Raw genomic sequence first — 15,292 nt, 5'->3', positions numbered from 1 at the left:
GAGAGGGAGAAGAGAGGGAGAAGAGAGAGATGACGGAGAGAAGGAGAGAGAGGAGGGAAAGAAGGGGAGAGGGAGAGAGAGGAGGGAGACGGAGGGAGAGCGAGAGGATGGAGAGAAGGAGAGAGGGAGAGAGGAGGGAGAGAAGTAGAGAGGGAGAGAGAGAGGAGGGAGAGAGAGAGAGGAGGGAAAGAAGGAGAGAAGAGGGAGAGAGAGAGAGAGGGGAGGGAGAGAGAGAGATGAGGGAGAAAGGAGAGAGAGAATAAAGGAATGCTGTGGGTATACAGATTAATCCATGTTCTGCATCTGCTTATCACACATCTCTGAGTGCTAGTTCAAAATCAAATAAAATCACATTTTATATGTCAAATGCGCCGAATACAACAGGTTTAGACCTTACCATGAAATGCTTACTTACAAGACCTTAACCAACAATGCAGTTTTAAGAAAAATAAGAGTTAAGACAAATATTTACTAAATAAACTACAGTAAAAAAATAAAAGAGCAACAATAAAATAACAATAACGAGGCTATATACAGGGGGTACCGGTACCGAGTCAATGTGTGGGGGTACAGTTTAGTCGAGGTAATTGAGTTAATATGTACATGTAGGTAGGGGTAAAGTGACTATGCATAGATAATAAACAGCGAATAGCAGTAGCGTAAATAAAGGGGGGGGGGGGGTATCAATGCAAATAGTCCGGGTAGCAATTTGATTCACTTTTCAGCAGTCTTATGGCTTTGGGGTATAAGCTGTTAAGAAGCCTTTTGGACCTAGACTTCGGTACCGCTTGCTGTGCGGTAGCAGAGAGAACCGTCTATGACTAGGGTGGCTGGAATATTTTGCAATTTTGAGGGCCTACCACCTGGTATAGAGGTCCTGGATGGCAGGAAGCTTGGCCCCAGTGATGTACTGGGCCGTAAGCACTACGCTCTGTAGCGCCTTGTGGTCAGAGGCCGAGCAGTTGCCATACCAGGCGGTGATGCAAACAGTCAGGATGCTCTCGATGGTGCAGCTGTAGAACCTTTTGAGGATCTGGGGACCCATTCCAAATCTTTTTAGTCTCCTGAGGTGGAATAGGCTTTGTCGTGCCCTCTTCACGACTGTCTTGGTGTGTTTGGACCATGATAGTTTGTTGGTGATGTGGACACCAAGGAACTTGAAACTCTCAATCTGCTCCACTACAGCCTCGTTGATGAGAATGGAGGGCATGCTCGGCCCTCCTTTTCCTGTAGTCCACGATCATCTCCTTTGTCTTGATCACGTTGAAGGAGAGGTTGTTGTCCTGGCACCACACTTCCAGGTCTCTGACCTCCTCCATATAGGCTGTCTCATCGTTGTCGGTGATCAGGCCTACCACCGTTGTGTCGTCGGCAAACTGAATGATGGTGTTGGAGTCGTGCTTGGCCACACTGTCATGGGTGAACAGGGAGTACAGGAGGGGACTAAGCACGCACCCCTGAGAGGCCCCCTTGTTTAGGATCAGCATGGCAGATGTGTCGTTGGCTACCCATACCACCTGGGGGTGGCCCGTCAGGAAGTCCAGGATCCAGTTGCAGAGGGAGGTGTTTAGTCCCAGGGTCCTTAGCTTCGTGATGAGCTTTGAGGGGACTATGGTGTTGAACGCTGAGCTGTAGTCAATGAACAGCATTCTCACGTAGGTGTTCCTTTTGTCAAGGTGGGAAAGGGCAGTGTTGAGTGCAATAGAGATTGCATCATCTGTAGATATGTTGGGGCAGTATGCAAATTGGTGTGGGTCTAGAGTTTCTGAGATGATGGTGTTGATGTGAGCCATGACCAGCCTTTCAAAGCACTTCATGGCTACAGACATGAGTGCTATGGGTCGGTAGTCATTTAGGCAGGTTACCTTGGTGTTCTTTGGCTCAGGGACTATGGTGGTCTGCTTGAAACATGTAGGTATTACAGACTCGGCCAGGGACAGGTTGAAAATGTGAGTGAAGACACTTGCCAGTTGGTCAGCACATGCTCAGAGTACACGTCCTGGCAATCCATCTGGCCCTGCGGCCTTGTGAAAGTTGATCTGTTTAAAGGTCTTACTCACATCGGCTACGGCGAGCGTGATCACACAGTCGTCCGGAACAGCTGGTGCTCTCATGCATGCTTCAGTGTTGCTTGCCTCGAAGCGCACATAGAAGTCATTTAGCTTGTCTGGTAGGCTTGTGATGTTGATGTAGGGATCGTGTTACTCCCTTTTTTTTTGTTGTATAAAAAGAAGGGAAGAGAGAAGAGGAGAGGAGAGGAGGAAAAACACCCCCATGCAGTAACAGTGAAACATCAGGTCCCGTATCACAGGCCATAGATTCCACAGCTAGCCAAGCCTTGATATCACTAAGAACCTGTGTGTGTGTGTGTGTGTGTGTGTGTGTTCCCTCCCTTCCTTCCCAGCAGAAGACAAATTAGTCAGGCTCTGTTTTTCTCTCTGTAAGCCCAGTTTAGGTTGTTTGTTTGCTGGTAAATGGGCCCAACACGCAGCTGCACCACAGAGCTCATCTGGAATGGGATTTGGAGCTCCGAGCTGAAGCCTGGCTGATCTGGTATATAAACTGAGTGTACAAAACATTAAGAACACCTGCTCTTTCCATGACGTAGACTGAACAGGTGAATCCAGGTGAAATCTATGGTCCCTTATTGATGTCACTTGTTAAATCCACAATCAGTGTAGATGACGGGGAGGAGACAGGTTAAATAAGAGACAATTGAGACTTGGATTGTGTATGTGTGCCATTCAGAGGGTGAATGGGCAAGACAAAAGATTTAAGTGACTTTGAACAGGGTATGTTAGTAGGTGTCAGGCGCACTGGTTCAAGAACTGCAACGCTGCTGGGTTTTTCATGCTCAACAGTTTCCAGTGTGAATCAAAAATGGTCCACCACCCAAAGGACATCCAGCCAACTTGACACAACTGTGGGAAGCATTGGAGTCAACATGGGCCAGCATCCCTGTGGAACACTTTCAACACCTTATAGAGTCCATGCTATGGCTTGGGCGGTATACCGTATATACTGTATACCGGGATATTTGGAAATGGCCACATCAATACCGTTGAAACTATTTATTTGAAGTTTTTCAATATTTGTAGCGACTTTTTAAGTAAATACCTGTAGTCAACTTATGATCCCTATCTTGATTGACATGCATTTTTTCTCCTCTCTGCTCCTCCCCCTTCTTCTCTGAACAGAGAAGGCAGGCCCGATGCCCTAGTGACTCCAAACTCCACACAGACACAGTGTACACATGGTGCTCCAGAGCCAGTACTGTTCTTCCTTCAGACAAGCATCAAACTCACCAAAAATGACATTCGGTAGCTCCTACCTATATTGACATTGACTATTTTAGTTGTTTAGCAGACACTCTTATCCAGAGCGACTTACAGTTAGTGAGTGCATACATTTTTCATACTGGCCCCCGTGGGAAACGTATATATGTGTAACTTTATGACCTGGATTGCCTGTCTTTGCAATTAGTTCAATTTCGTTTGCACTGAAATACTATATTTAGCTAGCAGCCTCCATGGAAATCTGCTTTACTTGTGCTAATTTTCTTAGCATTCTGGTAATAAATGCCTAATGGGCTTTTTTGCATGTTCTGGTGCCCTCTTGTGTACTAAGCCGGTAATACCGTACATCCCTGGATGAGAGAACGACGGTATGACGATATGAAAATGTGGATACCGACCAACCCTAGAATATTTATTTTAATCATGTTTGGAAAATATGCCTCTTCCTCTTCGTCTCACTGAAACAGTAGATGGAAGAGTAGAGAGATTCTAGAGGAAACTGACAGGAAGTGCTAGGGGTAGGTAATTGAACGTCACACCGTCCTCCCTTGTGTAATGTTGGCATGTCGTCCTCTGTGTTGACGTATGTCAGGTCTTTCTTTTCAGTTTCACTTCTGTTTCAACGTCCTTCAGGTCAGAGTGTAAGGCCCATCTTTCACTACCTCACCCCTCTGCCAAGATACTGAACATCAAACTGGTGATGCTTGTTCATCTATAGCTGAACATCAAACTGGTGATGCTTGTTCATCTATAGCTGAACATCAAACTGGTGATGCTTGTTCATCTATAGCTGAACATCAAACTGGTGATGCTTGTTCATCTATAGCTGAACATCAAACTGGTGATGCTTGTTTATCTATATCTGAACATCAAACTGGTGATGCTTGTTCATCTATAGCTGTGTCCTGATTATTTACCCTTGTCAATTTGCACTAGACTTGCACACTTTCTCGCATGGATTTGACAATGGTGGAAGTAAACACTTTAGGAAAAGGGTGAAGAATCATGACACAGCCTTTGCCCACTTGGAGCCAGGCAGACCCTGGCCCTGGCCCAGACACTGACCAAGACCCTGACCCTGCCCCAGCAGTACCCAGACCAGACCCTGCCCCAGCAGTACCCAGACCAGACCCAACCATACCCAGACCGGACCCCGCCCCAGCCGTACCCAGACCAGACCCAACCATACCCAGACCGGACCCCGCCCCAGCCGTACCCAGACCGGACCCCGCCCCAGCCGTACCCAGACTAGAACCTGCCCCAGCCGTACCCTCAGTCCATCTGTACTGCTGTGTTCTGTCAAACATAATTCCAAACCCTGCGGTGATTGTTATAAAGGTAGATATTTTATCCCCATTGATATATTTTCTGATAGATTATCCGACATCAGTCAAACACTTTAATTGAAGGCCAAATAGCAGCTTGAGACAACTTTTCTTTCTTCATGCTTGTCTTTCGATCTGAGTGAAACTTCAAAAGGGGGATTTTGGGGCTGTGTGTGTGTGTGTGTGTGTGTGTGTGTGTGTGTGTGTGTGTGTGTGTGTGTGTGTGTGTGTGTGTGTGTGTGTGTGTGTGTGTGTGTGTGTGTGTGTGTGTGTGTGTGTGTGTGTGTGTGTGTGTGTGTGTGTGTGTGTGTGTGTAGCCCAGCACTGGCATCATTAATCTCTTTCCATAACAGGGTGAGCAGAAATAAAAATAGGAGGCATGTTAGAACACACACTCTCACACACACACACACACACACACACACACACACACACACACACACACACACACACACACACACACACACACACACACACACTCTCACTCACACACACACACACACACACACACACACACACACACACACACACACACACACACACACACACACACACACACACACACTTGTTTTATAGGTGCTACTGAACCCCTTTTGGCATAGCATGGGCTGTGGGAGGTGGTGGGTTGGGGTGTGTGGGGATTATAGGCTGTTGAGGCTATTCTTTTCATGGTTTTATTGCTCCCCTATTTGGTCCACTAACAAAATGACAATGTTTTTAAAGGAGAATAATCATCGTATTGGAGGAAGACTTTGGTACAGTGATTGGAGATCTCTCACTTATGTGTGCATAGGACTCACATTTCCATTCACGTTGGCACTTCCATTCACCCTTGTAAGGATACTTTGATAATCAGTTTATTCAGTAAAAAGTGGAAGGGATGAGTTTATCAGGTAGGTAGGCTGAACCACTGATACCCATGCTGTGATACTGTATCTAAACCCCTCATAATCTGTATCTAAACCCCTCATAATCTGTATCTAAACCCCTCATAATCTGTATCTAAACCCCTCATAATACTGTATCTAAACCCCTCATAATCTGTATCTAAACCCCTCATAATCTGTATCTAAACCCCTCATAATCTGTATCTAAACCCCTCATAATCTGTATCTAAACCCCTCATAATCTGTATCTAAACCCCTCATAATCTGTATCTAAACCCCTCATAATCTGTATCTAAACCCCTCATAATCTGTATCTAAACCCCTCATAATCTGTATCTAAACCCCTCATAATCTGTATCTAAACCCCTCATAATATTGTATCTAAACCCCTCATAATACTGTATCTAAACCCCTCATAATCTGTATCTAAACCCCTCATAATCTGTATCTAAACCCCTCATAATCTGTATCTAAACCCCTCATAATCTGTATCTAAACCCCTCATAATCTGTATCTAAACCCCTCATAATACTGTATCTAAACCCCTCATAATCTGTATCTAAACCCCTCATAATCTGTATCTAAACCCCTCATAATCTGTATCTAAACCCCTCATAATCTGTATCTAAACCCCTCATAATCTGTATCTAAACCCCTCATAATCTGTATCTAAACCCCTCATAATACTGTATCTAAATCCCTCATAATACTGTATAATAAACCCCTCATGGGAAATCAGTTACTATAGCTCTATAAAACGTAACACTTAATCTGTAAAAATGTATTACTTTTTTCCCTCTGGAATGCGGTGCCCTCCTGCAGTAGTCTACTCTGATCATTCCTCCTCTTAAATCTCACTACTGTGTTTGATGTTTGATGATGCTGTTGGTGAGAAAAGAGAACCAGACCAGTGCCCCACCCTCCTCTCCTCTTGGTCCCAGCTGGGTCCCCTTCAGATTGGGTCTCTAGCCCACAGCTGGCCCTCCACGGCCTTGGCCTTGCTGGTTAGCATGCCATTAGTATTGAGCAGCAGAGCAGTAATGGCAGAGTAATGGCTGCAGCTAACAGCGGTAAGCAGCATGGAACAGATGAAGGCAGAGGTTAGATGTACTGTGGGGTCCATAATTGGCACCCTTGATAAAGATGAGCAAAAAAGACTGTTTAAAATAAATAATACAAATACTGATCTACATGGGGAATTTATATACTTTTATACTAATACAATTGCTCAGAGAAAGAGGTTAAAAAATATATATATATATACACTGCTCAAAAAAATAAAGGGAACACTTAAACAACCCAGCAGCAGGACTGCTACCTCCGCCTTTGTGCAAGGAGGAGCAGGAGGAGCACTGCCAGAGCCCTGCAAAATGCCCTCCAGCAGGCCACAAATGTGCATGTGTCTGCTCAAACGGTCAGAAACAGACTCCATGAGGGTCGTATGAGGGCCTGACGTCCACAGGTGGGGGTTGTGCTTACAGCCCAACACCGTGCAGGACGTTTGGCATTTGCCAGAGAACAGCAAGATTGGCAAATTCGCCACTGGCGCCCTGTGCTCTTCACATATGAAAGCAGGTTCACACTGAGCACGTGACAGACGTGACAGAGTCTGGAGACGCCGTGGAGAACGTTCTGCTGCCTGCAACATCCTCCAGCATGACCGGTTTGTCGGTGGGTCAGTCATGGTGTGGGGTGGCATTTCTTTGGGGGGCCGCACAGCCCTCCATGTGCTCGCCAGAGGTAGCCTGACTGCCATTAGGTACTGAGATGAGATCCTCAGACCCCTTGTGAGACCATATGCTGGTGCGGTTGGCCCTGGGTTCCTCCTAATGCAAGACAATGCTAGACCTCATGTGGCTGGAGTGTGTCAGCAGTTCCTGCAAGAGGAAGGCATTGATGCTATGGACTGGCCCGCCCGTTCCCCAGACCTGAATCCAATTGAGCACATCTGGGACATCATGTCTCGCTCCATCCACCAACGCCACGTTGCACCACAGACTGTCCAGGAGTTGGCGGATGCTTTAGGCCAGGTCTGGGAGGAGATCCCTCAGGAGACCATCCGCCACCTCATCAGGAGCATGCCCAGGCGTTGTAGGGAGGTCATACAGGCACGTGGAGGCCACACACACCACTGAGCCTCATTTTGACTTGTTTTAAGGACATTACATCAAAGTTGGATCAGCCTGTAGTGTGGTTTTCCACTTTAATTTTGAGGGTGACTCCAAATCCAGACCTCCATGGGTTGATAAATTTGATTTCCATTGATCATTTTTGTGTGATTTTGTTGTCAGCACATTCAACTATGTAAAGAAAAAAGTATTTAATAAGATTATTTCATTCATTCAGATCTAGGATGTGTTATTTTAGTGTTCCCTTTATTTTTTTGAGCAGTGTATATTATTGTGCGCACCCCTCTTTTCAATACTCTAGCTCCCTCCCATTGCGAGGATAACGGCACTGAGCCTTTTTCTAAAATGTTTTATGAGATTGGAGAACACATTGGGAGGGATCTTAGACCATTCCTCTAGACAGAAGCTTCCTTGATATCCTTCGTCTGCACTTACGGACTGCCCTCAAATTCAAACCAGAGGATTCAATGGAGACTGAGATGGCCATTGCAAAATGTAGATTTTTGTGGTCAATTTATTTTTTGGATTTTGATTAGTGCTTGGGGTTTTTGTCTTGCTGGAAGATCCACTTGCAGCCAAGTGTCAGCCTCCTGGCAGAGGCAACCAGGTTTTTGGCTAAAATGTCCTGGTACTTGGTAAAGTTCATGATGCCGTTGACCTTGACAAGGGCCCCAGGACCAGTGGAAGCAAAATAACCCCACAACATGAATGCTCCACCACCATATCTTACTCTAGGTATGAGGTACTTTTCTGCATATGCTTCTGTTTTTCAATGCCAAATCCACCACTGGTGTGCATGGCCAAAGAGCTCTATGTTCATGTCATCTGACCATAGCACCGGCTCCAACCCAAGTGCCAATGCCGTTTATCAAACTACAGGCTGTGCTATGGTCAGATGACATGAAAATAGAGGTCTTTGGCCAAGCACACCAGCTCCCAACTCTCTCTCTCTCTCTCTCTCTCTCTCTCTCTATCTCTCTCTCTCTCGCTCTCTCGTTCTCTCGTTCTCTCTCTCTCTCTTTCTCTCTCTTTCTCTCTGTCTCTGTCTCTCTCTCTCTTTCTCTGTCTCTGTCTGTCTCCCTCTCTCTCTCCCTCCATCGCTTGCCAACAAGCACTATTTGAAGAATCAGTATGGAAGTAATTAATCCTGACAAATATAATAACAGGGCGATTAGCTCAGTCGATTATCCTGCTCTCTTTCCTTTTTAAGACTCTGCTCTTGTTTCTCAGGTTTGTGTGGGATCCTGAGAGAGTACCACTTCGCTGGTTGAGGTTTGGGGCGAGTCCTCCATCCTCCTCCTTTTTCCCGGACTCTATTTGTAGGATCTCTCTCGCTCTCTCTCTCTCTCTCTCTCTCTCTCTCTCTCTCTCTCTCTCTCTAGCTTTCTGTCTTTCATGCGGTCGTGGTCTCTGGTTCTGTTTCCCATCAGGCAGTGATGCCACCACAAGAAAGGCCCTCATCATGTGACACAAGTGGCACGGTCACATGCTGACAGAGAAGGGAATTAGGTCAGAGGACACTTTGATGGGCCCTGGTCAAAAGTAGTGCCCTAAATAGAGAAAAGGGTTCCATTTGGGATGGGGACCTAGTTGTAAGTGGTCTTTGGATCTTCCATCGTATTCCCAGCCTACAGCGGGACTTTTGTTTTGAAGGACGTGTGCATGGCGCTCCCTCCCTCCCTCCTCTCCGCTCCGCAGGCCTTTTAAACTGTCCATTCATCTTTATGATGGCCTCACTTCTCTAAGTCCCTGCAGATCCGCTACTTCCCATTCCCACCACAGGAAAATTGTGCCTCCAGACCACATCAAGCCCCCGGCCCAGCCGCTAGCAAAATGCTGCCATATTTACCATCTCATCCTGCAAGAGTTAGCTAGCCTCTCCACAGACAGCAGGGATATGACTGTGGCAACAGCAGCAGGAGCAGAGCCAAAAACCTTTGTCGTACACTGAACAGTAAACTTCCACTAAAGTTTACCAAAGGAAGAGGAGAGAGGAGATATTTCACAAAGTCACTTTGGGCTTCTATCTTTCCTTTTCTGATCCAGTGCTTTGTGAAGCAGGCACAATAACTTTAGTCGTTGTAATCGATCTACACTCAGTGTGTGAGGAGGAGGCCCAGTTTGAAGGACAGAGACATGGCCCGTTTTTCATGCAAGCCTCTGCCTCAACACTTCCTGCATAGTGCTGTCTGTCTGCCTGTCTGCCTGTCTGCCTGTCTGCCTGTCTGTCTGTGTGCCTGTCTGCCTGTCTGCCTGTCTGCCTGTCTGCCTGTCTGCCTGTCTGTCTGTCTGTCTGTCTGTCTGTCTGTCTGTCTGCCTGCCTGCCTGCCTGTCTGTCTGTCTGTCTGTCTGTCTGTCTGTCTGTCTGTCTGTCTGCCTGTCTGCCTGTCTGTCTGAGACAACGGGAGCAGAGAATAAAGCAGACAGGATGTGATTGGTCTGGGATACGAGTGACTCATAAATGCACTGGCCCCCAAACACTCCTGCACCACACACACACTACACTACTTTACAAATACATGCACAGCATGACAACCTTGCCACGATTAATTATTTAATCTGTCCTCTGAATGTCAGACTGATAGCTGATATCATCTCTGTTTTCATTCTCTCTGTACTCCCCATACACGGGCCGCATCACGTCTCAGAGCGTGACACGTCTCCTAATACTATTAAGCTGGATTGCTACTTTTTATGAAGTCATGTTCCTCTTCACCGAGTCTCTGGGTAGATTGATGATGCCTGGCTGATACTGAGCTGCTCCTAGACACTGGCAGAATTGATTCACTGAGGGCGAGGAGAGGAGCCGTTTACAGTTTACAGACAATAGAGTGGCATCATAATTACTGAAACTCTACACCCCCCCAGCTCCTTACTAGGGGTGCAGCCTGTCAGGTCGCTGATGGATCGTGGATAGAGATGAATGAACAGTGGCGCCTGCCCTCAACGGATTTAATTACAAAACACTTTAACTTGACACTGAAAGGAATTGGTGGCTTCTCCTGGTTTAACATGGAGCCCGTTTTTATTTCCTTAATGCACACAGCTTTTGCTCATTTCCCAAAGTTAATTGTTTAAATCAAACATTAATTTCCAGCATTTTAATCAATTTCTTATTTTCCTGCGCTAATGTGTTATCATTTACACACTGTGTCACTTTACTGTTTTCTATTTTCCTTGACAGAATCATTCTTCTCCTCTTTGACTGTGCATTTTCGTCAGGTCTTACTTTCGCCACTAGAGGGGGATACCACGATTTCTAGGGGTCTTCATTCTCGAAGTTGTTGACTGTTTTTGTGCTTGCCAGTTAGCTAGCAGTTCTCAGCTGTTAGCAGCCAATGGCTAGCAGTTTCTTACTGGCCATCATTTTTTTGAGTCATTACTGAGTTATTTAATGTAACAAATCAAGCCTTAAACCTCATATACAATTCATTTAGACCTGGTGTTTAATTGAAACAGGTTTTTATGTCATACACATTAAAATCAGTATATAGTGATAGTGCTGAAGTCATCCACGTATTCCTATGGAAAACGGCATGAAGCCGGAAGTATTTGAATTTGAAACGCTCCATATTGCTGAATGGGGCTGAATCACTAAGGTACAATAAGAACTGGAGACTGTGTCCAAGATGTCCGCCTGTTGTTTTCAAGGTAATCTACTCACTTTCGCATACCCCAATTCATGGACCATCTATATGCAGGTTGCATCCGGTTTATACGGGCCAACATCACATACACACTAGCACTCAGTGTGCACAGGGAGCAGCGACGACATCATCACTTCATCAGAAAATATGGCGGACGTTGGATGAATATAACATTTGAATGTCTCTGGCTGAGAGTGATGAAAAAAATATCGACCTCAGCGCCAATTATTTGAATAATTGAATGGATGTTTTCAAATCACATTTTATTTGTCACAAGAGCCGAATACAACAAGTGTAGACCTTACCGTGAAATGCTTACTTACAAGATAGAGTTAAGAAAATATTTACTAAATAAACTAAAGTGAAAAATTAAAATACAAAGTAACACAATAAAATAACAATAACGAGGCTATATACAGGGGGTACCGGTACCGAGTCAATGTGCGGGGGTACAGGTTAGTCGAGGTAATTTGTACATGTAGGTAGGGGTAAAGTGACTATGCATAGATAATAAACAGCAAGTAGCAGCAGTGTAAATGTAAATGGTCCGGGTGGCCATTTGATTAATTGTTCAGCAGTCTTATGGCTTGGGGGTAGAAGCTGTTAAGGAGCCTTTTGGACCTAGACTTGGAGTCTTTGACAATTTGTTGGGCCTTCCTCTGACACCGCCTAATATATAGGTCCTGGATGGCAGGAAGCTTAGCCCCAGTGATGTACTGGGCCGTACGCACTACCCTCTGTAGCGCCTTACGGTTGGATGCTGAGCAGTTGTCATACCAGGTAGTGATGCAACCGGTCAGGATGCTCTCGATGGTGCAGCTGTATAACTTTTTGAGGATCTGGGGACCCATGCAGGATCTGGGGACTTTGTGCATAAAGGTGATGAATATAGTGTATCTTTAGGAATGTTCTAATCTGACTTCTCTATGTGGCCGTATGGAAGTTGTCTTTCTGGGCCGGGCATTTCTGGGCCGGGTGTCAGTTAAACTGCAGTACAGAAGCGAAAACTGTAGGAGCAGTCGAAACCGTGCTTCTAGACCGGAACCCTGGCCCCTTGGGCTGAATGTCACACAAAAAATGCTAAGGATCATGGTGAAAGTGGCCGTAACTAGCAAAAGATCATAGTCGATGTAGTCGTTTTCATCCTGCCTGAGAGATTCAACCTGGTTGTAATGTCTATGAACCTGTTGCTAGCCTACTGTTAAACCTTTGCAGCAGAAGGTTCATTTAAAAGCTCAGCATTACCTAGAATCTACCCAGGTCAACATTGGAAAACTAAACGGACAGCAAATATGAACTATGATAATCTGAATTACGACTGATTTACTAGAAAAAATTACGATTTTTAGTACAGTTCAATCAGAACATGTTGGCATGGTGATTGTCTTTGTCAAATCTAACTTGAATTGGCGCAAAGTTAAGTTATATATTCCCCTTTATTACTTTCCAACCCCGCCACCCTTTCCCCACTTGGAGTAAACTAGTGAACAACAACGCCTAGGCCTCTACTTCCAGCCCATACCCACTATCTACATTTTATGGACACAGTCAATTTTACAATAATTACATTTTGTTTGTTCTTTCTCCTGAACTTCTTCTACTCTCAACCTCTCCGATCATTTTCATGATGTCCATCCGGTTTGCTTCTATATGCCTTATCTTTCTAACTGTGCTCTTTCCCAAAAGCTCCCAACCTACAACCTATATACTTATTATGGACACAGCGTGCCTACATTATTAGTTATCTTGTTATTGTTTGTTGTTAGTTGTTATTAGTCCCATCCTTCAATTCCATTCAACACCTCCCATCTATCTTTTAACACCATCCATATAGGATTTATATTTGCCATATATATTTCAACGGTACTGTGATGTCTTACAAAAGTTCTGAACCTTTCTATTCTCATTGTTTCTACAGATTGTGAATTGATTTTTTTTTTTTTTGCTAATAGTATTATTATGTTATTGATCGATTGACTATGACTTTTCAGATCACCCAGTAGTGCTATCTGCAGGGTTAGCTCCAGGTAAATATTGCAATCCTTTAGCCATTCCTGGACCTGTGTCCAAAAACAAGCTACAAATGGACAGTACCAAAACAAATGATCTAATGATTCTGTCTCTTCGCAGCAAAATCTGCAGAGCTGGGAAGATTGTATCCCCCATATAAATAACATTCTATTGGTAGCAAGAATTTTATATAATAATTAAAATTGAAAGATTCTAAGTTTTTAGTCCGGTGTCGTTTTGCGTATCAGTTCACAAACACTATGCCATGGGATCGGTATGTCAAAAATCTCTTCCCAACTATTTTGCAATCTATATGGGATGGCTGTCAATCCTTTGGTCCTTAAATGAAACTGATATACTTTTTTATTTATCACAGTTTTCTTTAATCAATTATGTTCTTTAATGCAAGGCCGACAGACAAGTTCCTTACTTTCTCCTCCTTTCACTTTCCTCTTCCATTTTTGCAGTAAGGCTGCAATTATTTGGTTGTAATTTTGGGTAGAGCAGACATTTCCATATGTTTTTGTTAGCTGCATGTGCGACATAACTCCACCAGTCCTACCGATGATATCATTTACATTTTACATTTTAGTCATTTAGCAGATGCTCTTATCCAGAGCGACTTACAGTTAGTGAACACATATTTTTTTTATACTGGCCCCCCGTGGGAATCGAACCCACAACCCTGGCGTTGCAAACGCCATGCTCTATCAACTGAGCTACATCCCTGCCGGCCATTCCCTCCCCTACCCTGGGCCAATTGTGCGCCGCCCATGAGTCTCCCGGTCGCGGCCGGCTGCGACAGAGACAGGATTCGAACCAGGATCTCTAGTGGCACAGTTAGCACTGCGATGCAGTGCCTTAGACCACTGCGCCACTAAGGAGTACAAAGATTTTTTTGTCAATTAGTATATTTGAGTTTAACCACAATATTTGTTTCTGGAGGATTAAATTGAAATTGCAACCAACTTTCTATGGCTTGTTTTAGAAATAGTGATATCTGGGAGATGATTTCCTTTTCAAATAACACAGTGAACACTTGTTTAATACTCTCTCTCTCTCTCTCTCGTTCTCTCTCTCGCTAGAATGTTACACAGCCAACGGAGAGGACTACAGGGGCTGGCAGAACCAGACGAGCCTCCTGGGGGGCAAGCCCTGCCTCTTCTGGAACGAAACCTTCCAGCACCCCTACAACACCCTCAAGTACCCCAATGGAGAGGGGGGTCTTGGCAGCCACAACTACTGCAGGTGAGGCCCCCTCTGGAGCCCAAGCTGAAGCCTGTACTGGTGCCCAAGGACACTACTCAAGCTGACAGTAGAGGCTGCTGAGGGGAGGACGGTTCATAGTAATGGGTGGAACAGAGCAAATGGATTGGCTTCCATGCGTTTGATGTATTTGCTACCATATCACCCATTCCGCTCCAGCCATTACCACGAGCCCGTCCTCCTCAATTAAGGTGCCACCAACCTCCTGTGCAAGATGACTATCCCAAAAAAGAAAAAGGAGGGGTCAGATCTCATTCACTGGACCTTCACCTACATTATTCTACTGCTTGTGCTCCTGCACCTCTTAAATAATATTAGCTCGAAAGTATTGTGGTGTTCCTGCACCTTAATATAAACAGTTACGACACCCAAAATGAGTATCGAAAGTCTAGCAGAAGCGCATAAACAGCACCTAAATGTCATCATAGAGCAGAGAGGAATGGAGCAGTTTGGGATTCTTGTTATTGTATTGCTGCTTTCAAAACAACTAGGAAAACATTTTTTAAACGTCATCCAACTCGGAATTCCAAGTCGGAAACTTGAGCATCTTTCTAGAGGTCCGACTTTCCTACTTCAAGATCACTGACGTCATGATTTGATCTCGTTTTTTTCAGAGTTCCCATTTGTGTTGAAAGCACCATCTGATGATACAAGTAGTGATGTCACTTCTGGTGCATACAGCATAGATACTGTATATGATGTCATTGACTTAGACTTTTCTTAAAATGTGTC

At 44.8% G+C, this 15,292-nt stretch overlaps 1 protein-coding gene across 2 annotated transcripts in view; it reads left to right on the top strand.

Moving 5' to 3' along the window:
- LOC311144567 (kremen protein 1-like) overlaps nucleotides 1-15,292 on the top strand; it is a 90,920-nt gene that overhangs the window by 24,651 nt on the left and 50,977 nt on the right. For both annotated transcript variants that reach the window (XM_084180601.1, XM_084180602.1), the window contains exon 2: nucleotides 14,380-14,542. In XM_084180601.1, coding sequence (XP_084036727.1) covers nucleotides 14,380-14,542 — 163 coding nt within the window. The remainder of the gene's footprint in view (nucleotides 1-14,379; nucleotides 14,543-15,292) is intronic.

Source organism: Coregonus lavaretus, assembly GCF_964263955.1.
Source record: "Coregonus lavaretus genome assembly, chromosome: 17".
NCBI classification, from domain to species: Eukaryota; Metazoa; Chordata; class Actinopteri; order Salmoniformes; family Salmonidae; genus Coregonus; species Coregonus lavaretus.
This window is presented reverse-complemented; position numbering and strand designations above follow the sequence as displayed.